A 25,842-nucleotide genomic window follows, 5' to 3' on the forward strand; every position below is an offset into this window, starting at 1 on the left:
ATGTCAGAGACGTTAAAAAAATATTCTTAGAATCTTTTATTTTTTCCTTTTTCATCTTCCTAATCTAACAGTTTACTGAACTTGATAAGTGTCCTATCAACATGCTAATCAAATTACTTTGGAACCAAAATTGACAGTTTTCATTAATTATACAAGATTATTCTAATTGCAATTCAAATTTATTCATTCCGAACAGAAGGTATCCAGTAATATTTTACAAAATTTGCATATTAAATGGGGGGAGTAGTGCATTATGCATGGTAATGTATGCACAGTTTCTTATTTTTAACTTCACGGCCATATGTGGTGTCGTTGTAGAAGCAGGTGAAAAGTGTAAGTGTGTTTAATTTGCTTGACAAACATTGGGCTGGAGCTTGTCAAGGGGAGTATTGTGAATGTCAATCTTTATTCCCTCTTTATTGATTACCCCAAACTCTAAACATCTGGATGTAAATGTCACTGAGAGAGATGAAGTGAATCTTGGGATTAGTCCCTTCAACGGCTAAATCACTATCAATTAATCTAATAGCATAATTCAAGTGTGCTGTATAAATAAATGTACCTGGTTTCATCTGGGGTTATTGGCACATTTAAAATGGTTTGTAGAATTAAAGCATGGGGATTGTAAGTAATACAACCTACAATGTAACCTTGATTTAACTAATATACCACTATCTCAAAGAAAACGTTTCCTAATTTTTACATAATTAACAGCTTTAGTTAAAATCCTCAAAGTGAGAGAAACATTATGTTAGAAAATAATAATTGGTTCCTTGTCTAAAACAGCCATATTTACTTGGGACGCAAAACCTCCCAATTTGCTGGTTGTTTTTATTTCCTAGAGCAGCCACTAAACTGTAAACAGCTTACTGAGATGGCCGTTTACTATATGAGGAGGAAGGTGTGTGTGTTGTAGCTCCACAGGCAGAGGCTTGTAAGCGTAATAATGATCAAACAGCATTGGGGGCTCTGGCTATGGGTTTAACACTGGGAAAGCATGTTTGATGTGTAGAGGCAGCCTATAGAGCATCCATACAGGGTGACTAAATCTCACGGTTCAGGGAGCACATTAGTATGGAACTACATCCACCCGCGTTCTAAAGGTGATTTCCATTTAGACACACATTTCCTCATGAAGATAAATATGACTTGAATCGTAATTTCCCTGAAGTAAATATAATACAAATACAACATAATACAGTGTCAGACCAAGCATCCTAATAGATTACTGTCATGTTTTCCATTTGTATGGTAAGTGGTGAACCTTGTGGTGGTCTAGCAAGTAACAAATTGAATGTTTAATCCATTTTAGGGCAGATTGAGAATATCAACCGACTGGTAGGTAGCTGGTGTGAGTTCTCCTGTGACTGCTGGTACATTTCACCTCTTTAGGCTCTTCTGGAATGTATTGGCATAGTTAGACGTGCAAAGTGGCAGATAAGTGTAATTTCTTATCTTTTATAAAGGCATCTGTTATTTCTCAAATAGGCATTTTGACTTGACATAATTTCTAGTCATGCATGACTCACTTTCTAAATGTTACTAAACAGCTTTTAGATACATATTTAGTTGTTTAATAAGTATTTGCCTTGGCACTCAGTGTAAGCAAGATTAACTTGAACACTCTCAACATCTCTTATAAAGTGTGACAAATTGATATTTGTATATGGCTTAATCTGTTTACTATGATGTTTATATGAGAAATTATGACGAACTAATGAAAGAAATCGCTTTGATATAATTAGTCAGATAGGTTTCAGGAAGCTCATTAGTAGTAATTTGCATGAATAAGCCCTGTAGTGGTGCTTCTAGACGGAGGCACCAGATCTGTGTTTTAGTTCCACATCAACCCCCATTGTTTGTTGTCTAAGGATGTCTGAAGCGGCCTGAGATGTTTTTAGTCATTGCCCCTAGAAGCAGCAGGGTGTCTGTCAACAGATTCCTCCCCTTAAGCAAGTCAACCTGTATGTTGAAGCAGAGCAGCAGACACATGCTCTTGTGTACACAAGCCAGGAGAAGCGAGAGGCAAAACACTGTCTATTTATCTGTCAGTATTCCTGAGAAAGAACTGAGCTGACAAGTCAGGGTTTCCCTCTGTGGAGTAGGTGGGAGGGGGGCTTCTGCACACTTACATGCCCACTCTATGCCCAGTTTCATGTTATTTGCAAATCACACTCTTTGAAACTCACACAAATGGGTTAGACGTGGCACTCTAGGAGTTTGTCAGCTGCCTTCACAACAGCTAGCGATCAGTAACAGTGTGTGGTTCAGTAGGAAGCAGCTTTCTCTTAGCATTTGCCTTGCTGTCACTTTCTCAACACATACGATGTTTTCATGCTGGGCTCAGCTAGCCTCCTGCTCTGGAAGGTATTTCTCTTCCCTCAGAGACTTCTCATCCCCCCTTTGGACTGAAGGAATCAGCATCTTACAATGACATAAACTCCCCCAAGAAATCATACTCCAAATAAGAGCTAAATTAATAATGAAGAAACATTCATGAAGGGAATCCACATTTTATGATTAACCCTCTCACCATGCACTGAGGACAAATGGATGTAAAAAATAAAATAAATGAAAATGTATCCTCAATACCATTTTCCCACCACGGACAAAATCCTCTCCTAAGCATCCTGACAGAGAAGCACTTGTGTAGCGCTGATGTCACAGAGCTAGCTGGCCTCTTTCTCACAAAGGCTAAGGTATCATTAGCTTGCTCCATACAATGGCCATTCAAGCAGCTCACTGCACTCCTCAGGACCCCTGAACAATGTTATTATTTGTCTCAGAATTATAAAGACAGAGTTTTGCAGGAAACCCGACAGGCAAAACCCTTTAGAGGTAAATGCTTTGGGCGGCTTTTGGGGTTTAATCTTGTTCCATTAGCATTTAGCTTCTTTCTCTTGGACACAAAGACCATAGTACAGACTTTGGGTTTCAGGAGCCAATGACTATGTGTATCAGTATAGTCACAAATTGCCCATAGTTGACTCCTCAATAGCCATATTTTATTATCTGAAATGTACACTAGGATATGTGAAAAGAGGAGTATCAAAAATGCCTAGAATACTTTAATGTTGTGCTAAGGAAGCTTATATTGTACAGAATGGTAAAAAACGTACATATTTCAAGCGTGACTTGAAACACCCTTAACCAAAGAATATTATAAATCACACATGTAAGCAGGAGCAAATATTTCCCCTTTATTATTTTCTGGGTTTATACTCATATTGTCAACAGTATAACAGCTGTGTGAAGGGTTCTTATGTACTACCTTTGTGTGTGTGTGTGTGTGGGTGTGTGTGTGATTCATTCCAGGGCAGTTTTAGTCCTTATAAAATATTCATTTTGGTTGTGCAGGGCCCTGTAATTGCCATCTCTCACCCTGAATTATTTATACCTCGCACAGACTGACAAAGCTTTGCCATACGGCCCCAGATGAATCAGAAAGCAGCCATCTCTGCTGCCAACAGCACTGGGCTTTCACACAAATATGGCAGCCACGTCTCTCAGCCTGGCCCCTCTTAATTTGACATTTTCTTTCCCCACTGCCTTTGTCCTAGTAGCACAGAAAGGTTACCTGCTAGCTTTAAGCACACCAACCTGCTCCTTCTCTCCCTCTCGTCCTCCATCCCTCTCTCTCTGTGCCTTGCCTAAATGACAGCCCACTGTGGCTGTGTTTTGAGATGGACTTAATGTGGCAGCAGTAGCAGAGTGGCTGCCTTTTGCTTTATGATGACTGACCAGTCCTGGCAGCCACTTTAGATACATGTATTATACATTAGTAATAAGCCCATGTAGAAGTTTACACACACACACGTATACGCACGCACATGCACACGCACACGCACGCACGCACACACACACACACACACACACACACACACACACACACACACACACACACACACACACACACACACACACACACACACACACACACACACACACACACACACACACACACACACACACACACACACACACACACACAAACACAACCCCCAACAACGACCACCACCACTATCCTCCTGGATGTGATGCAGCTCTGCTGTCAGTGAACGGTCAAAGCCCCTACGCTGGGCTCCCCTGTACAGCTGCTGGGTTCCACTGCGTCTGTCTGTAGCCTGATCAATCCAAGGTGCCTGTGGAGGAGAGGGCAGGGGGAGCCGGCTGTGCATGGGTCTCATTGTAGGCCCATAGTGTGGCCTTCCAAGCACCCCTACAGTACGTCTAACACCTTAAATACTGCTATTCACTCCAGCATATGCTTATCTTCCATCTCACTAGTGCAGGGCGGTGCTGACTGGTATTTCTTCAGGCCGCAAGCACTGAATGCTAACCAGTAATGCACCATATTCCCCCTTGCAGAAAGAACCTAGAAATACCCTTTTTCACGCTGCTAGACCAGCTGGCTAGCGGTTTACACTGAAATATGAACTGTATTGTTGATGTATTGTTGTGCGGGATTATTTTCTAATGTCATCACCTGTATTGTCGAGAAGGTGTGTAAGTAACAATAATGTATTCATAATATTTTAAGATAAATCAAACTGGAATATATCAACATTTCAGTAAGAGTAGAAATAGTATTGGTCGTATCACTGAAACTAGCTGTTGATTCATTTTACATTTAAGTCATTTAGCAGACGCTCTTATCCAGAGCGATTTACAGGAGCAATTAGGGTTAAGTGCCTTGCTTAAGGGCACATCGACAGATTTTTCACCTAGTCGGCTCGGGGATTAGAACCAGCAACCTTTCGGTTACTGGCACAACGCTCTTACCCACTAAGCTACCTGCCGACCCCAGGTATGCTGATTTTCACAGTAAGGCCACACTAGACAAAAAGCAGTAGAATAATTTATGTTTTGTGCTTTATGTTCTACAAAGCCATGGTACAGAGAACCCAGATTCACTGTAAAACAAAGAGCAGCAGGCCCACTATACAGCTTCAGTAGCTTGTAGTGTGGTAACGGTAGAGAGCTTGGGGCTAAACATGTAGTATGTGCTGGGTTAGACCTAAAGCACAGCCCTAGAGAGAGAGAGAGAGAGAGAGAGAGAGAGAGAGAGAGAGAGAGAGAGAGAGAGAGAGAGAGAGAGAGAGAGAGAGAGAGAGAGAGAGAGAGAGAGAGAGAGAGAGAGAGAGAGAGAGAGAGAGAGAGAGAGAGAGAGAGAGAGAGAGAGTTCTCTTCTGTAATGAGTCCTGCAGCCATGAACTAAATTAAGAGGGATTGACAGAGTTGGGGATCCTCAAGTGAAATGATGTCAATGCCATTCTGGCCATTAGAGAACAGTGGGATGGTGGAGGAAAGGGTATAGACTATAGGGGATGAATGGGGAGGTTTTATTGTTAGTATGTCTCAACAGCCCTCGCTTTGGATAAAAGCGTCTGCTAAATGGCATATTATTATTATTATAAGGGGAATACTAGATGTTGAACACAAAAACAATGATAGTGAAATGTTTTAGCAATAGCATTCTCAGCAATAGCATTCTCAGAGGAGGGCAACGGCCCCTAGAGTGGAAAGGGTTAATTTCCCTCAACCCAATAACATTTGATAGTAAGGCACTTGTTCCTGATAAAGAAGTGATAGGATCTGTGGGGCTGGTCCCTGGGCGCTTGTACAGGGGTAGAGCAAATATTGTTAATGTGCTGTGGTTACTACGGGGAAGGGGAAGAAAAACAGCTGTAGTTGATGAGAGAAGACAGCAAGCAACCAGAGTTTGACAGCAATGACCAGGTTGCTAAAAATCCCTCTGGAATTTTAGAGGTTAATTTCTTTCATCAGCAGGTAAATTAAGATGTGTTAGTACAGAACAACCTACATAGACCAAAACACTTGCTCCTTGTTTATAATGGAATATTAAAAGATCAAACCAGTGTAATGGAGCCTGGCCTGTCAGAACAGGGACCTGAGTGAAGTACAGTAGATGAAGTACGATAGAGTACCTTACATACTGGAGCTGGAGGGGATGCAGAAGGCTTGACATTAAGACCCTGGTGTTTTGGAAATCCAATACTTTATTGACCTGTGTACTACTATCTCAATGAGGAGATTTGCTGTCAGCAGATCGTAGTGGTGTGCTGTGAGACGCTGGTTCCAGGTCTCCTCCAGCCTCACTGAGGCCCATAGTGAGGCCCATACTGGGGTCTGATGGGCTGTGGCTGGGTGGTGGTCGATACTCATCGCCCTGCAATGATGACCTCACTGTCATGGCCGCTGGCTGTGGAATCTTCATGGCAGTCATTATTGCTTGGGCACCAATCAGGAGCTAAGGACGGTCAATACCTGACAATCATGGACGTTTCGGTGGTGAACTTCTGAAATGGGTGGTGTATAAAACACAGTGAAATAAATGCTGTATGATACCCTGTTAATATTGGTAGTACTGTAAGAATACAATGGAGTGATTACTTCCCATTTGTCCCTGAATCAAAGGCAGAGATGTCAAGGAGTGGGTGACATCTCCCTCTCCCAATTAGCTTAGCTCCTTAAATCAGGAAGCGTCTCCTCACTTCATCTGTTTGTTTTCTCCATTTCTCCTCTATTTGATGATGGGAGAGGGGTGAGCTAGCATTAGGCCGACGGGTCTCCCTTTGAGTGTCAGCCTAAAATGATCAGAGTAGAGATAAGAGGGTCTAGCAGCCCTCAAATCAGTCAAAGTGCCAAAGTCTGCTTTTTTCTCCTCAATTACCAGGCGTGTGAAGCACACGGAGTGGAAACCGCCGAGCCCGCAGCATTACTAAAGAGAGAATCTATTTCCCCTTTGACCAGAGGGAGAGAAATCATTATCGCATGATTAGTAGCTAGCCTCGGCAGTGTGGCGAGCATGGAGGTACAGGCTACAGGAGAATCCTATTAATTGCCCTAGTCTCCGTTAGAAAGGGATCGTTTTGGCGTTGATTTGTGGGCCTGTAACTCGGGCTGTTGGAAGATAAAAGCTGATGTCAGGTCGTAGTTATACTGGCAGACTTCAGACAGGGAGAGGGTTGTGTCAAAATGAGCATAGCTCTCCAGTACTGGAAGTCTATCTCTTTAGGCTTTCGCCTGTCTCCCTCTCTCTCATTTGACTTTCTTCCCACTTCATAGTTTCCTCCTCCCCTCGTTCTCTCTTCTACTCTCCCCCCTTCTCTCTCTCCTACTCTTTCTCTACCACCACCACTCTCTCTTCTCTCTCTCCCTCTCTCTGGTGAATTGCAGCCCTGCTCCAACTGATAGCTGTCTGGGCCGATTATTTCCTCCATGGCAGTCCGCTGAGAGCCTCGCTCGTCTACTGGCTTTGGAGAAGTTGCTTTAATTAGCCATGTTAATATCTCCTTCATTGGCCTTAATATCTCTCTACACCTTTCTCCATCTCCACGGCCACGAGGGTCCTCCTGTCCTGTCACTAGCGCTGATTATTGAGAAGGATAGCTTTAATCAAACCTAATTGCAGTTCATTCTTTCTCTCGATCCCCCCTTTGCCCTCCGTTGCCAACATCTAATGGCGTCGTCGCCATGATATCCCATTAAAAAACTATCAAACAATCTCGTTTTTGTCTCCGAGCAAAACACCAGCACAAAGTTCTGTAGATATTTAAGAAGTAAAAGAGAGAGGCTTGTCTTAATTGCTTGCCTTTTCACCAAGGACCAATTTACAGTGTGCTCATGTAGAATGTTAACCAACTCTAATGTAATGATGCTTTACTGTTGCCACTAACATGGACTACTGTTGAAATGAAGCTTATCTGTTAGCTGGAAAATGTGGTTAATCGTCTTCATTACAGTAAACATAAATGAGCTAGTTCACAATAGAACGGCTGCTTTCTATTCCCAAATTGTCCTTTTCTGTTTATTGCTCACTTTTTGTTTTACTGCAGTTTTACACGTTGTAATTGTACTACAACACAACAGACAAAGGAGCAGAAAAGCCCCATGTTAAAAATAACATGTCGCTTCAATAACATTTACATTTTGGCAACAAAATTCCTTTTTAATCTTTTTCTTTTGCATATATATTTCTTTTGGGTTGCACAAGGTGAAAACATACAGTGCACATCAATCTTGGACACACACAGGCTCTTACCAAAACACACAAACACTAGTCTAATCCAATCTGTATGAGAGGCGACAGACAAATAAAAGTCGTATTTCAGGTCTGCTTTCCGCAGATGTCTACTGCTCTGCATTACGACTCTTTGGGGAAATAAAAACAAGGTCAGGGAATTAGAGTACATAATGGTCATTTTGATGATAGGCCAGCAGCTGCAACCAAAAACACACTGAACACAATCAGGCGAAATGCACTAATGACAAGTCAGGTTTTTTATGGCCTCGCGGCACACCAACAGGCAATCAGCATTTTGGCGTGGCTTAAAACTTTTTATTGATTGCAGAGCCAAAGCCCCTTGGATGAGGAGTGAAAATATTTTCTCACCTCTCATGCTCTTTGGGGCTGGCGGTGGTGCTAAGGGTATTGGAGTCTTACTGGAGAACTCTTCTAAATGACCACTGCATGTGTTAATGTGGCCAGGGTAAGAGGGGGCATTTCAAGGCACTGATTTATTGCATTGGCCCAGATCCCACTGTGGAGTTAGAAGTAGGAGGCTAGGTGTTGAGAAAGGGCCTTCTTAGGCAACAACCTCTATGTTGAGTAAAGAAACGTCAATTCAATCCATGGTAATGCAATAAGTGGCAACAGTGCCAATTTAGCTTTTCAATGGAAACCATGAAATTGTGCATTAAACCAATAAATGATGGTGAGTGTACATCAAACTTGGAGGAAGCCAAAAAACATGAATCCTAATGATTCTGTAGTATGTTTTTACTGTACATGACAAGAAAGTCAATTAAAGTGTGTTGCAGTATGTTCTGCTGATAAAACCATTGATTCCACTGTCAGGTTTAGGACATATTGTTGTCATCACTTGTAGTGGTATTAGGGAAGACATTTGTAGCAGGAGACAGCAAACCAAGTCAGGGACTGTTAAGTCTCCCCCACCTGTCTCCTTTGTAATGTTATCTACTGGATCACGGAAAGGTTATGTTTAAAAGGAGAGCTCACGATAGGAGGCGGTTTCAATAAAATCACAGTGACTTGACGTTCATTTGACGCTCACAGGCAAACACTTGGCAGCTGAAGCGCAGCGAGAGAGAGCGAGAGAGAGCGAGAGAGAGAGAGAGAGAGAGAGAGAGAGAGAGAGAGAGAGAGAGAGAGAGAGAGGAAGAGATAAAAAGATACAGAGAGAGAGAGAGAAGCTCACAGACTAACCAACCACAGATCTGTCTCTCACATGACATTTCTTCAGAGACGATTAGCTAGGTTGTAATTTGTGGCATAATTGCCTCACCCATCCGCCAGTGTTTGTGTGCGTGTGTGTGTGTGTGGCGTGAAGCGAAGGTCCCAGGAGTGGCCGCCTAATTGTCTTGACAGGACTATACGTTTTGTGGCGTGCTCTCACCTTGTTAGGTCCTTTATCCCTGATGCTCTTCAAACAAGACCTGGTCACAGGTGGGCCTCATTTGCCTCCCTATTGAACAGCACAACTTTAATTGCACAGGGGGTGTTCTGGGATTAAATAGATGGGTGGAATATCAAGTGACTTCCTGTATGCTAGTAACAGATGGGTCTGGGAGCAGGCTGTGAACTCAGGTGAGAGGATAATATGACAAAGGGTTGCTGCTAAGGGATATTAGAAGCAACAGTAGATATCTGCATTATTTTAAACAGTTGAGTAGCATCTATCCATTTGATGTTGGTGAAACAGATTTGTTGTTGACATGTTGAGTGGCATGGACCTGTTTTGATTTTATGGAATTCCATTAGAGATGAATTCTTGAATGGCTCTATGCTTCAATTGTTTTTGGACTATTTCGTAAACCATAGTAGTACAATGTAGTCAAATTATATCTTTGTTTTGTGCTCTCTTTCAGATTCTTCCTGAAGTTCTTCCTGAAGTGCAATCAGAACTGTCTGAAGAATGCAGGGAATCCCAGAGACATGCGCAGGTTCCAGGTAACTGAAAGTTACACAAATTTACACACACACACACAGTTTTAAACTCACTCAGGTTTAAATGCACACACCCATGCAGAGGGTGTCAGTGTGCTGCTGAACACATGTAAGAATATTTATTGGAGAACACCATCTGACAAAAATAAGGATATGGGATTTAAGGGGTGATATCAGTTGTGGTCCTGACAGCTTTCTGAACCACAGCACAGAAGGGAGGACGATCCCACCACATGTGTTAACTCAGGGTTTCCCAGTAGGACACGTACGCACGCACGCACACACACACACACACACACACACACACACACACACACACACACACACACACACACACACACACACACACACACACACACACACACACACACACACACACACACACACACTCTCACTCACTCACACACACACAATTCTTCACTGTGCAGCCATCTGAGAGGTGTTTTCCATAACACTGCAGCCAGCAATGATATTATAGTATTACCAAAGAGACGTCTATCTGGAGGTCTAAGAGGCTACAGAAGCTAAAATACATGTCCTATTAAATATGGAGAGGTGCCATTGAAGTTAGTGATCTCCATATCCACTTATCCCAGACCCATATACCCCAGGTAGGAGGTCAGGCCTGAATAAAATGGTGGTATCCTATCTGCCTTGCCACAAACTACAGGGGCCATCAGTCACTGCCAATCATGGGCCATGACAAACATACCAACCTAGCCTCCTCCAGCAACCCTCAGACATGAAACAGACAGACTCTTTTTGATGTCACCACTAGACCTCCCTCGTCTCCTTTTCCCTGAGGGGGTAACTGGACTTAACAGAGTCAATCCCTTCACAGACAGCTCAGGTGTTCACTCTACCATCGCATTACTCGTAGATTCACAAGAGACTGGAACATACTGCCCCAGCCATGACAGCTACTGAGTTATCTTTTAAATAATGAGTGAGTGTTGTATAAAACTTCTACCCCATTTGTATCTGTTTATCTTTCAAAAATCAAGATTTACCGTATTTATAGGGAATCAACTGGCAGGACTTATATTCTATGAATATGATTTGACATTATTGTTAGAGTATTTGGGGGTGGGAGGTATTGTAGGCCAAGGCTTACAATATTGTTGGCTATCTTCTCCGGTCTCCATTCCAATGGCCAGAATGCCATTTTTCCCAGATAGTTTTACCAGATGCTTCACTGTAGGTGTTTCTCCAGCCAAGCTTGTGTATTCTGCATGCCTTCCACTCTGCTTATTTCCCCCCCAAACCAGCTGGAGGCCAGAGAGGGCCACATCCATCATCCCCAGATTGGCCCAGCTCTGAACCTGCGAGCAAGAATGGAGCTCTTTCACCTCCCCACTCAGCCCCCCTACCTCCTTCCCAACCCCACACCCCCAACTAACCAAAAAAGCACCCCCCAAATTCCACGGCTACACTGAGGTCACTCAGAACCTGAGAGGGGCTCTCTCTTTCCAGCTCGGAAACACTTTCTCCATTCATGGCCTAGTCCACTGTTTGGAGATGTGGTGGAGAGAAAAAACAACAATAAAAACAAGCACTATGATATGTTGAGGCCGGGATTCAATCCGATCGCTGGTTAAAGGCACTGCGGCTTTTAAAGGCAAATTTCGATTGAGACGATATACAGTATTTAGCGTTTACCGTGAATGGGATCTCCACGAACGTGGGAACATTGCCTTTAAGAGCCACTTTGCCTATAACCCGCGATCAGATTGAATCTCCGCCTAAGTGTGACTTGGAATTTGATCCAGGTGAAATGTTTGTTAAACCAAGAAGAGGTTTGTTTTAGTTGTTCATGAGTTTATCCAGTTTGTCAACTGTACGGAACTACAGTGCCTTCAGAAAGTATTCACATCCCTTTACTTTTTCCACATTTTGTTGTCTGACAGCCTGAATATTTAAATTGTTTAAATTTAGATTTTGTGTCACTGGCCTGCACACAATATCCCATAATGTCAAAGTGGAATGATGTTTTTAGAATTTTTTACAAATTAATTAAAAATCAAAAGGTGAAATCTCTTGAGCCAATAAGTACTCAACCCCTTTCTTATGGCAAGCCTAAATAGGTTCAGGAGTAAGAATGTGCTTAACAAGACACATAATAAGTTGCATGGACTCACTCTGTGTGCAAGAATAGTGTTTAACATGATTTTTGAATGACTACCTCATCTTTGTACCCCACACATACAATTAGCTGTAAGGTCCCTCAGTCGAGCAGTGAATTTCAAACACAGATTCAACCACAAAGACCAGGGAGGGTTTCCAATGCCGCTCAAAGAAGGGCACCTATTGGTAGATGGGTAAAAAAATAAGCAGACATTGAATATTCCTTTGAGCAAGGTGAAGTTACTAATTACACTTTGGATGTTGTATCAATACGCCTAGTCACTACAAAGATACAGGCGTCCTTCCTAACTCAGTTGCTGTAGAGGAAGGAAACTTCTCAGGGATTTCACCGAGGCCAATGGTGACTTTAAAACAGTATAATGGGTGTGATAGGAGAAAACTGAGGATGGATCAAAAACATTGTAGTTACTCCACAATACTAACCTAATTGACAGTGAAAAGACGGAAGCCTGTACAGAATACACATCACTGAGTACCACTCTTCATATTTTCAAGCATGGTGGTGGCTGCATCATGTTATGGTTATGCTTGTCATCGGCAAGGACTAAGGAGTTTTTTTTGGGATAAAAATAAATGGAATAGAGCTAAGTACAGGCAAAGTCCTAGAGGAAAACCTGGTTCATTCTGCTTTCCAACAGACACTGGGAGACAAATCCACCTTTCAGCAGGTCAATAACCTAAAACACAAGGCCAAATCTAAACTGGAGATGCTTACCAAGACAACATTGAATGTTCCTGAGTGGCCTAGTTACAGTTTTGACTTAAATTGGCTTGAAAATATATGGCAAGCCTTGAAAATAGCTGTCTAGCAATGATCAACAACCTACTTGACAGAGCTTGAAGATTTTTTTTAATAATGTACAATCCAGGTGTGCAAAGCTCTTAAAGACGTACCCAGAAAGACTCACAGCTGTAATTACTGCCAAAGGTGATTCTAACATGTATTGACTCAGGGGTGTGAATACTTATGTAAATGAGATATTTCTGTGTTTCATTTTCAATAAATTTGCTAACATTTCTAAAAACATGTTTTCACTTTGTTATTGTGGGGTATTGTGTGTAGATGGGTGAGAAAACACCCCAATTGAATCAATTTTAAATTCAGGCTGTAACACAACAAAATGTGAAATAAGTCAAGATGTATGAATACTTTCTGAAGGCACTGTAGATGGATGAGTCGATCAATGTGTTTTGTGAATCAATTACATCACGACAACAATTGTCATAGTGGGTCAAAACAAGTGATTATAAAGAGAGCTAAATGTTGTTGTTGAAATCTGAAAACAATAAAGCGTGGTTAAGCTGATGTTTTGTATGTGATTGTGTCCCCTTCCTACAGATTGCTAAATGACACGGTCTACCTTCACTCTTGTTGCAGGTTGTCGTCTCGACGACAGTCAATGTGGACGGCCATGTCTTGGCTGTCTCAGACAACATGTTTGTCCACAACAACTCCAAGCATGGGCGAAGGGCTCGCAGACTCGACCCTTCAGAAGGTACGCCTCCTTATCTGGAGAATGGTAGGCACATTTTACATCATATTATTTGCTTTCCTTTTTTCTTTACATTTCCATCTTCCTTTCGTTCATAAAAATTTTCTCATTCTGTGTTGTAAGTCGCTATTTGCCTCCGTCATGCATACTATTTGTAGTGGATTGGAAATAGTATACAATACCATGCATAGGGCACTAATCAATCGAATAATGCTAGTAATTATGGACATTTTAATGATGATAAAATTATATTCTATTTCCAATCTTAACCAATTGTTAACTGCACATAAACATTTTTTACCTATTAGAAACATGATGAAATTGGCAAAGAATTCACAGTGAGGTACATTCCCTGTTGCTGGGTGCTGCAGTTTCAGCTGAGAGGAGAAATTAGGGGATGAAGGAGAGGGCGGAAGGAGGGTCTTGGAGAAAAACAGAACTTACTGTTTTTCTTCCAACTGATTCCATATGATAGACTGATTGCCTGCATGGCCAAAAGAGAGAGAAGCAGGACCACCAAACCATGGGAAATCCAAAAATTTAACTGCACTAAACATAACCTTCTGACCCCTCCTGGCCTCCTCTCGCAGATGGGAGCATAAACAGCTGAAAGATTATGGAAAAAATAGAGCAGGCCAATTGTGCAAATTGCTTATCTTCAGATTTCAAGGGGCAATTATGGCTAGGCAAACAGTTTATATACACACACCACTGACTGAAACGGCCTTCTCTCCACTTTAATAGACATTAATGGTCCTATCACCAAAAGCAAATGTAACGTTTAATACAACAACGGTAAAAAAAAAGACAATTAATATATCTTGTGGGGGGAAAAGCTAATTTGTTTAAAAGCTATTTGTTTTTGTCTTTATTAATGACTCCACTACTGGAGAACAAAATCAAATAATTAAAGTCCTGCCCCGAGCATCAAAGTCATTATGCTCAGTGATGTTCTGTTTGTGTCTATGTCTCACGTTTATGACAGGGTAGGTGTGGATCGCCTAGCAACCTTAGTCTTAATGAGGAGAGCAATTAAAGAGGTTGAGCCCTCTCCTCCATGTTCCCTCATCCCACAGGACAGTGTGTGTGTGTGTTCCACACAGATTTCCCCTGCCCACCCCTTTCTTCCCCTCCTCATTCTTCTAAGCACAAGAGCAGGAAGCTTGCCCTGTAAAGCAAGCTTCCTTCAATAACACAATTTAGCTTAGTATCTGTGTGAGCTACATACATATTCATAAAGTATACATAACAGTCCTGATTTTGAGGGCCTAAATCACCAAAACATTTTAAATTATGGAGAACATTTCATTTAACTATAATATACTAAATGTTGCTTTCCAATATATCGCAATCTATTTTCCATCCCAATCTAATGTAGTCGAGTGTAGAAAACGAACACTTTGTGTATATTACCAATGTACCATAGCTCTTTAGCCAAAACGTTGCTTGTTTGCGTCTCCCACTCTAGACACTCATAGACATGACATATGAGAACAGGATACTTGGTCATAAAACGTAATCCCATCCATGTCGTCCATAGAGTTCTGACACCAGGCAGGCAGACAGAGTGTGCTTTAAATTAGCAACACATTCTTCACTGGGAGTTCACTGGGTGAGAAGCCTCAGGTATGTGGCTGACTGACTCTCTGTCTGTGTGTCTGCGAAAGCAAGGCATCCTCTCAGTTCATTGTCTCAATGCTGGGGTGACAGTGTCAGGCTGCTCAACAAGTGCTGCCCCCTATTGGTGCTGAACAGGAATTTCTGTCACTTACACACAACTGAACCATGCACGTTTGAGCTGTCACAAAAGCATACACATTTAGACATGAATATACAGAAAATCCTTCACGAATACACACACACTTACACACTCACACCCTCATACACACTCATGCCATGCGTTCCTTAGCTCGGTTTGACCTCCACTGTAGCGACTTGGAGAATATGGAAGACTCAGCATAGAGCCTGCAGCGCCCCAGTCATTTGCATGCCAAGTGGCTGTAATGCTGTTAGGGTTTATGCAATAAAGACAAGTGAATCCAGTCTGCTCCGTCTGAGAGAGGGAGAGACAGAGGAAGAGAGAGAGAGAGAGAGAGAGAGAGAGAGAGAGAGAGAGAGAGAGAGAGAGAGAGAGAGAGAGAGAGAGAGAGAGAGAGAGAGAGAGAGAGAGAGAGAGAGAGATGGAGAGAGAGAGAGAGAGAGAGATGGAGAGAGAGTGAGAGAGATGGAGAGAGAGAGAGAGAGAGAGAGAGAGAGAGAGAGAGAGAGAGAGAGAGAGAGAGAGAGAGAGAGAGAGAGAGAGAGAGAGAGAGAGAGAGAGAGAGAGAGAGAGAGAGAGAGAGAGAGAGGGAAATGGAGAGAGAAAGGGGTAACAGATGGCCCAGGGAGAGGTAAAAGGTATAATCCCATCAGCTGCACTATCAGCCGACCATCTGGACGTCCCACAGCACAATTACAACACATTTCAGCAGGCAGAACAAAGGACGCCACAGCCACGGACACATCGAACCTGTTTGAGTGGCTCAGTAGGCCTTCAAGAGCTTCAGACGGAAGTTGGCCCTAAGCTCAGATCTAGGATCAGTTTTCTATACTCCAGTGCTAACTTGCACCATTAGCAAGTAAAGGAAACCAAATTGATGTTGGATTTGCGCTTAGGAATGTAAAAAAAATTAAATAATAATATTGGTTTAAACAATTTAAAAGTATGAGTTTAGTGATGCACAGACAGGCCCTGTTTCAGACATCCTCATTCCCTCCCTGCAATGTCGATCATCTGCTGCGGGGCATTGTGCGTGTCTATCATCAGATCGCTTGCGCTGCCTGTGTAATCCACTTGGCCACGGTTCCCATTCAGCACATGCTCCCCTCTCTGTCTGTGCATTGAGACATATGCAGATTTTCAGGCAGAAGGGTGGACGGCTTAGGGCCCCGGTCGCTCCCTCTCTATGGGTCCTTTCTGTGTACCAGAGGGGGGCGTTGGGATTTCCGAGGTGGTGTGTGTATGTGTGTAGGTTTCTGGCTGCAGCTGCCCCCCAAGAACCACCATCACCCCTCCTCTCTCTCTCTCTCTCGCTCTCTCTCTCTCTCTCTCTCTCCTGGCCCCAAAGTCAATTTGTTTACAGTAATTTTGAAGGGGGAATTATTTGCCGTAATCGGCAGCACTGATGAAGGTCAGCTCCTTTGAGGGGACGCGGCGATCCCACAGAGAGATGATCTTCTTTCAGATGCTCTGCTTAGCAATTAAGGAAAGCAAATGTCACTCGTCCAGACCTCAGAGATGAAATTCTGTAAGGGGTGATTAGCATGAAGTCAACAGCATTGTTAAAGTCAGATTTCCCACAGTGTGTACATGTGTGTGCATGTGCGCTTTATGGGAAGAAAGCAAACATAACCTGAACAGCCCCAACAGCAAAGCAAACAAAGGGAGATGTCTTGTATGTAGTGATCCTTACAGCAAATGCATATGGTGATTTATTGTATTTACTGAACTGGAGTGATAATAGTAGCACAGCAATGTGCTCATATAAAATACCTATAACTGAAATAGTACAAAACGTTAAAAGAACAAGAATGTGCGCAGTTCGCATTGTATTCACAAAATATTGATGTAAAAAGACTACATTTAATATTGCTGTTTTATGGTTAGCTGTCATGCTATGCCTGTTGTAATCATAGTGTCAGGGTGAACATCATATTAAGGCAATGTATCAAATGACAGAGAGAGTTTGGCATGAGCTCGCTCAAATTCGATTATAATAACACCCAGCATTCTGATGAATGGCACAGCTATGTAGCAAAAGTCATGGCTGATGAAAAGCATTGTAAGAAACAATGTGAAATGGATTGAATCGATCACAAAAGGCAAAAACTGAGCCTGAATAATTCATGAATTTATTAATGTTGTAAAATGTGAAACTGCATTCTGAACAACATGCCAGAACGCAGGGAACAAAGACAATGGAATGACATGAAACCAACAACACAGCTTTGGCTTGTCATTTACATTCAACAGCCTTATTCTTGACTCATTTGAGATGTGTTCAACTTTGAAATTCTACTGTACATGCAGGGCTACGCCTAATCCATTTTGATAGCTACATTTGCCCTGACACCTAATGTGCTACATCAAATAATTTCCACTCACAAGTCCAGCGCTTAGCCTTTGTGAAGCGGACCATTTGAAGGGTCTGCTTAACTACATCACTCCAAGCTGCTGATGAATTATTTTATTCTCGTGCCTAAAAGGACAAATCCATCATTTTTTCTCTCTCCAGGCTTATTTCCATGATATGTCTTTCTATTGGGATAAAGACATCAGGCTATATAGAAGTGTAGGTACTGAATAGGCTCTTTTTTCTGTGTGTTAAGCAGCCACCCCATGCATCAAGGCCATCAGCCCCAGTGAGGGATGGACCACAGGAGGGGCCACTGTCATCATCATTGGGGACAACTTCTTTGATGGCCTGCAGGTCGTGTTCGGGACCATGCTTGTCTGGAGTGAGGTACAATATGTTGTCTGATGACGATGCAAAAATGTTTTGTCACACCATTGATTTTATTGAATTTCAGCCTAGGTTTGAAGTGTTTTTCAAACTGTTTCAAGCCTGTACCATAACAACTATATAGTAATGATGTCCATTAGTTTGTACGAGACCTTAGTAGCCATGGTCAGACTCAATGGTTCCTGTGCCCTGTCTTCCAGCTCATCACCCCCCACGCCATCCGTGTCCAGACCCCTCCCAGGCACATCCCTGGTGTAGTGGAGGTCACACTGTCCTACAAGTCTAAGCAGTTCTGCAAAGGGGCTCCTGGGAGATTTGTCTACACCGGTGAGTCAGGCTGCTTAATGCCCCTTTTCAATCGCTCCTCCCTGGGTTTAGTGCCCTGACTAGCCATCCTCTCTGGATGGAACTCAAAGTCTGTTCAAATACTTTGAAAAAGCATAGTGACTTCCTTGCTTCCTTGAAATATTCACTGATCTAATACATTTGGATAAAAAACAAGGTTTCCCAGACATACATAGCTTTTACCTATTCAGTCTTTTTTTTTATTTTATCTGTGGCTAGGTTGGAAATAAGGATTCATTTTCACAGTACTTTAACAGGGCCCCAGTGTCAAGGCAGTAATGATGGACTAACCAGGGCCCTGCTCTCTGGGTCTGAAATGTTCAATGTGTGAGAAGTGAGAACTGCATGGCTAGCTTAAGGTGTTTGGTGGAAGGACTTCTATGAGTGCAACTTGATCTCACCCTGAACTGCCATTAGAAGGCGGTGCTGCCTAGCTTTGTTAAATTCAATTTGTCAGGATAATTCACTCTGACAATTGTATTTCTCTACTCACTTGTCAGATATGCATTTGCTAATTTGCAGATTTTTGATATACACTACATGACCAAAAGTATGTTCCACCTGCTCGTCGAACATCTCATTCCAAAATCATGGGCATTATTATGGAGTTGCTGCTATAACAGCCTCCACTCTTTTGGGAAGGCTTTCCACTAGATGTTGGAACATTGCTGCGGGGATTGCTTCCATTCAGCCACAAGATCATTAGTTAGGTCAGGCACTGATGTTGGGCGATTAGGCCTGGCTTGCAGTCGGCGTTCCAATTCATCCTAACAGTGTTCGATGGGGTTGAGATCAGGGCTCTGTGCAGGCCAGTCAAGTTCTTCCACACCGATCTCGACAAACCATTTCTGTATGGACCTCGCTTTGTGCACGGGGGCATTGTCATTCTGAAACTGAGGGGCCTAGCCCAAACCATGAAAAACAGCCCCAGATCATTATTCCTCGTCCACCAAAATGTACAGTTGGCACTATGCATTTGGGCAGGTAGCATTCTCCTGGCATCCGCCAAACCCAGATTCGACCGTCGATCTGCCAGATGGTGAAGCGTGATTCATCACTCCAGAGAACGCGTTTCCACTACTCCAGAGTCCAATGGCGGCGAGCTTTACACCACTCCAGCCAACGCTTGGCATTGTGCATGGTGATGTTAGGCTTGTGTACGGCTGGAAACCCATTTCATGAAGCTCTCGACGAACAGTTCTTGTGCTGATATTGCTTCCAGAAGCAGTTTGGAACTCGGTAGTGAGTGCTGCAACCGAGGACAGACAATTTTTACGCACTATGCGCTTCTGCACTCTGCAGTCCCGTTCTGTGAGCTTGTGTGGCCTACCACTTCGCGGCTGAGCCATTGTTGCTCCTAGATGTTTCCACTTCACAATAACAGCACTTACAGTTGACCTGGGGCAGCTCTAGTAGGGCAGAAATTTGACGAACTGACTTGTTGGAAAGGTGGCATCCTATGACGGTGCCACGTTGAACGTGACTGAGCTCTTCAGTAAGGCCATTCTACTGCCAATGTTTGTCTATGGAGATTGCATGGCTGTGTGCTCGATTTTATACACCTGTCAGCTATGGGTGTGGCCGAAATAGACGAATCCACTAATTTGAAGGGGTGTCCACATATTTTTGTTTTTTTAGGATATATTTTCATTTGAATGAAAGCAGTGACTGAACTAGAGAGGAATTTAAGCATGCAGAGTTCAGGGTATTTGTGAGTGTGAGTGTGTGCACATGTGTGTGTGTGTGTGTCTTGTGTGAGAGTATCACACCATAAGTAAAGGCGGATTATCTTGGCTAACAGAGGGAAGTGGTTGTATTATCTGTCATCATTGGTGAGGAGGCGGAGGTCATGGGGGTCACGGCCTGTCTGACCTGGAAGCCTCCGTCTGGTCTAACACTGATGGCTAGAATGAGAAGGACATGTCAAACCACTCTCACTCACCTCACACCCTACCTCAGCCCCCCAACATAGACCTTGCCTTGAGCACACAGCGGAACCACAAAAAAAGTTGAGGGGTGGGGTGAAGGGGGGGGAGTTGGGGTGGACCCCTTAACTCCCCCCTAGACCCCTTCCATACCGGGGCAGCTGTTTCTCATCAACCCCCCTAGGCAGCCATCCATTCCCTTCCCGTCCAACCACGTAGTCTGGCACTCCTGTGTTTAACCTCCCTACCAGCAGAGCAGAGGCCAACAAGGCACCAGGATAATGAAACAAGAGTGCAGTGTGCTGAGTGTGTGAGTGTATGTGTGCACATGTGTGTGTTTGTGTGTGTGAAGCCTGGGAAGGTGTATAAGTTAAGACTTTAATGGCTTCTATAGCACCCTGGTGAAAGTGCCAGGTCCCTTAAGAATTAGTCACACGGGCTAAGCGGATTGGGATGATTACCATCAGGTTTTACTGGGGGAACATGTCCCCTTCTGGATCTATGCTGATTTTCTTCCTTCTTCCTTCCCTGGTTCCTGCTCTGTTCCAGTTAGTAGAACGATACAATTACCCTGGGAGGCAATGGCAGTACAATTGATTAGTGTGGTGAATTAAAAGAGAGAGCCACCAATAAGACAAGTCTAGCTCCTCAGACTGCTGCTATTCCCAGAGTGGATCACCCTGATGGTACCAGGGTCGACATGTGAGGGAATGAAACTGTTAGCGAGCTCCCGGCACTTAACGACAGTAGTAACAGGGACTCCATATGTACAGTAATTGCTAGTTGATAGGAGGACATTACCTCTTGGACAGTTAAGTACAACGTGGACAGGCAATAAAAAGAGGACATGTAGTAACACAATTGCTTCATCTAAAGGGCACAGAATGTGCTCGTGTCATTTCGGTGGTCGGGCAACTTGTGCATATCAAAGGTTAAATTATCAAAGCTGCGATTCAAGAGTGACTTTGCGGCATGCCATTGAGAGAAGCGCTTTTAGACCTTTTCATGTACTCTTCTCGCCCGACCGGCCCTAATTGTGAACATTTTACTTGCTCAATTTAAGAAATTATCACAAATTACCAAGAGTCAACATTAGAGTAGACTGCAGTCAATTCTAACGGCAGAGGGAGGGGCTTGTTGGGTTAGTATTCTGGACCACCTCCAAAACGAACAATTCACTCAGAGGATGTGAGCACCACGTAGTGTACATCAATAATCCTGTATGCATTGAGTTCAATCATGGAAACACCAGCTATGGAGACACTAAATGCTACAAAACTTTAGAGGATGCTTCATCTTCATAATCCACATGCAGCCGTTTTTATCTCAATATCATATCATTTCTAGGGAACAATTAAGTACCTTACTGTGATTGTTTTCAATGAAAGTTGTCAAAAATAAACTAAAATAGCTTCTTAGCAAAGAGTAATTTCTCAAGCAAGAATTTTGCTTGGACTGTCTGGGAGTGGTCTGAGTGGGGAGGGGAAAACTGAAAATGTGCTGTTATTGGCAGAGAGGTTTGGAACTCTCTTTCTTATTGGTCTATTAACTAATTTACTGCCTGGTGAGGTCACCAGCCAGGCCAAAACTCCATCCCACCAATACAGGCTGAAATTTCAGGTGGTCTTTTCAAACAACTCTTACACTAAAAGGGCATTATCATCATTTTCACAATTTCACAGTATTATTCCAACCTCATAGTGTGGAAATACATATAAAACACAGAAAAATCTAATTTTTGATTCCACTGGGCCTTTAATGTATCAATGTTTACAGCATTGTTTACTTTAGGGAAAGGACATGGTGTATTATTGTCTCATGGAGGTGGTTTGTCCTGTATCTGATCCATGTATTGGTTATCCATTGGTCAGGGTGTCCGGAGGATCAAACTGTCAGCAAGGTTGTAGAAAATCAAAGGGAGACAGGTCCAGCTGTCCTTAAGTCAATACTTCACACTTTATTAAGCACAGCATAACGGATCTGTGTGTTTTCTTAAAGGGCTTTTATAAAGGGCCCTCTAGGTGACTTCAATTTAGTAAATCTATGTGATTGATTTTTTACCACAACGTTACAGTAGACGACACCAGTGCAAAAGAGTAAACTATCAGTAAAATGTATCAGTAACTTTCAAACTCTAATTGCATCAGTTTCTATCTCAACTTGATTTCTATGACAGCTACCCTCCCAGGACCCCTATGGAGACCCTTAGTGATATGAAGTGCTCGCACTGCTGCTAACACACTCAGCTACTATTTATCCTAATCAGTGACATTCCTATTCCCGGGATTGTGTTCAAATGAACCCCTACCTCGCCCCAGAAATCGCACATTTACTGGGACCCCATTTGTCATGGGTAAATTGAGGGTCAGTACACTTCGCCTGTATCCTCTAGTGGGGATCCGGGACATGCATCATAACGTTAGGGGAGAATGACTGGCAAAGAGTAGCTGTCATACATTTGTCAGGGGGAAGGGAACATTATTTGCTAATTTCCCAAGCTGGAAAGTGACAGGGTGCTTCATCTTCAGACCTTTGGTGACCAGCTTGGTTTCTGGGCTATTAGCAAGTGTTTTATTTTTTTCCTCCCTATAAGGTTGACTGTAACGAGAGCCATTTATCCGACCTCACAGAGGGCTGCTATTTAACACACTGGGTCTGGGTGAAGGATTTTGGATGATGCTGCTGATGATGCCCCATACAGTGAGCGTCTCTTGCCAGATTTGGGTTGAGGCTAGACATCATTGAAGGCTGATGAATCACAAAGTTTTCTTGTCAAGGTGACAGTATCAACTCCACTGCACCGGAATCTGACATAATGGGTATAAGGTAGTTATTCATCAACATAAGGACAAAGGGGTCATGGGTGATTCACTCAATACTGTTAGAGACCAAGAAATGTCAGTCTGGTAGGGGATGGAAATGGAAGGTGTTAATACTGTATATATTCTGTAAGTATTAATGCTATCCTACACCACTTGCAAAACTCACAATTATGAACATTTATGTTGACGGTTTTTACTGTAATGATCATCAAGATGTTATGCATTGTAAATGTAATGCTGTGAATATTGATGTGTACCTTGACTGACCACTTTATCCTTACTCAGTTGGGCAGAGATACAAAGAGATCTTCAAATCTCAAATGAAACCCTTTGCCCCACTGCAAGCAGAAATTGTTGGCTCTTGACCAAAGAAAATGCAGTTCAGTACAAATGGACTCCTTTATCAAAGCACATCAGTCCAGGCCTTGTGCTGTTCAGTTTGTGTATCGGGCCTAACCCTACAGCTCCCCTCCGCCCTTCAGCCGAGACATTCTTTGAAGTTCCGGATTTGGCGCAGATAAGATACAGAGCTTCCTCACGATTTCCTTCCCTGCAGGGCAGGGTTTGGTAGCAGCTAGTCAGGGATGGGGTGGGGCCTAGACGCACTGTAAGATACGCTGTAATCAAGACATTCACAGAGGTATGTAAACAGATCTGTTTAAGAGGGTCTTTCAATGGGATCTCTTTTAGTGTAAGGGCGTAGTGTACTGTAATATAAATGTTGTATGAATGGCGATGTATAGCTCATGTCCCAGTGCCTGTCCCCCAGTCTGTCTTTCTCATTACATGCCTGGTATTTAGCTCTAGCTCCTCCGGAGTGACTGAGACACTTGTCACCTAGTTAGACAGGCTCAGGCAGAAAGCCTTTGTAAGCGTGTGCAGATAGCGTCAAGGATTGAGGAGGAAGGTCCTTTCGTCCAATTAGAGAGTTGACGTGGCACACACTCTACCACTCCCCACTGTCAAGCAGTTTGTCAGGTAGATTTTGAGGAGTGCACCGTGACATTATATATTTCACATAGTGGAATAATTAAGAGACCTGGGAAATCCAGCTATGGAAAATTGATTGAAATAAGTGGCAGCTTTTTTGCCATTGCATAGTATCGGTACAGGGGTGTTTCTCTATAAGGATGAAAGGACTATTCATTTATTTGGATTTAATTGGCACCACTTGATGTTCTACTGTGTGTTTGGTAATGGTACGCCATATGGATAGTCCCCACTAAGGCACAATATTAGTCCTGTGCAGCAAAAAAGATAGATGGGAAGGAAGGAGGCTCTTGATAGATGAGGATCTCTCCTTCCTCCCCTCCGTGCCCCATTTTCACTATGTTCCACACCCAACGGGCTTTAAAAGAACTCCCATCCCCCTATTCCCCATCCCCCTTCTCCCCCCAGCCCTACCTCCACCGCTTGTGATTGAAATTCATCGGCAAGTTTATTGAGAAATGAATGAGAGAGGCTGCATGGTATTGACTTTGAGAGGAAAACACAACTCATCTTGAATGAGGGAGAAAACGCGGACGTAATTTAGCCGTCATCGATTGGGCCCCGTCCATGTATTGATCTTCATTTTACAATATGAATTTGCGCCTGCAATCAGCTGTGAAGGGAGGCCATTTGATTTCTGTTGGACGGTAATGTGTGAAAGTCCCCCTCTATGTCCTTAGAGGAGGGGGACACTCACTTTAGATGTCATTGAAGGGAAGAGAAGAAGTGTTTTCACCCATTTCCAATACAGAGATAAAGGGAATTTTGAAAGTATGAGAATTGTGAACTGATACAGTACATCACTCCCATTTAACCTGTGTTAATTACATTTTATCTATTGCAGAAGCAATATCTGGTGGAATTGTAGCTTGTTTTTTTCCTGTTGTCTGTATCGACTCAATGTTCATGATATTTCAATGAACATTGATTTCTCTCTATTGATTCAGCTTAACTGCAGATCTTTGAAATTGTAATTTTCGGATCAACCTAACACTTCTGGAGATGGAATCACTCAGTGATAGCTTGGATTGGATGGAGAGAATATGGTCAGTGGTAAATGCACTGGTTTGGTTTGTGTTGGTTTGCCGTGAGTTAATATTGGTTGGTTTAGTTTGAAGGTGGGTTCTGCCTGCATGCTTCTTTTAGATCTGTCTCCACACATCTATATTGCTGAACATCATGACCTCTATATGTCTCCCAGAGTCTGTTCATGTTATCCCTGCATCTTGTATCACCTGTTTAAGTGAATCCATTTACCTTCAATAACCCCTGAGTGATATTGGCCTTTTTCCTCCCTGTTTGATGCTATTGATGTCAGTGAGAGGATGTCATTTCCTGTGGTGATAATGATACTATGTGTGACCCATATCTGTGCTGCATTTTTAAGATGATCTCAGGTGCCCATGAGGCTTGAGTTGGACACTCTTACAAGTTCCAAAATCACTAACACTTGAATGAACTTCACTCCGTTCTGTTTATCTGCTCCCCTTCCAACTCCCTCTCCACCTCAGAATAATTTGTGTTAGGGGAAAGAAAAAAATGCTCAATGGTGTAGGAGGAGTGGAGATAAGCTCCAAGCAGTTAAGTATAATTAGCGAAAGTAATAGCTGGCAAATGGCAACAAGGCTA

The 25,842-nt window shown here is 42.9% G+C and overlaps 1 protein-coding gene across 12 annotated transcripts in view; it reads left to right on the top strand.

Annotated features, from left to right (window-relative positions):
- Window positions 1–25,842, top strand: part of LOC121571060 (transcription factor COE3-like) — a 77,833-nt gene that overhangs the window by 31,139 nt on the left and 20,852 nt on the right. For 4 of the 12 annotated variants that reach the window (XM_041882384.2, XM_041882312.2, XM_041882304.2 and 1 more), the window contains exons 7-10: window positions 9,913–9,994; window positions 13,515–13,656; window positions 17,998–18,131; window positions 18,332–18,458. In XM_041882384.2, the coding sequence (XP_041738318.1) occupies window positions 9,913–9,994; window positions 13,515–13,656; window positions 17,998–18,131; window positions 18,332–18,458 (485 nt within the window). The remainder of the gene's footprint in view (window positions 1–9,912; window positions 9,995–13,514; window positions 13,657–17,997; window positions 18,132–18,331; window positions 18,459–25,842) is intronic. The other 8 variants (XM_041882345.2, XM_041882400.2, XM_041882328.2 and 5 more) reach the window with 2 other exon arrangements.

The sequence above is a fragment of the Coregonus clupeaformis genome, chromosome 1 (genome assembly GCF_020615455.1).
Source record: "Coregonus clupeaformis isolate EN_2021a chromosome 1, ASM2061545v1, whole genome shotgun sequence".
NCBI classification, from domain to species: Eukaryota; Metazoa; Chordata; class Actinopteri; order Salmoniformes; family Salmonidae; genus Coregonus; species Coregonus clupeaformis.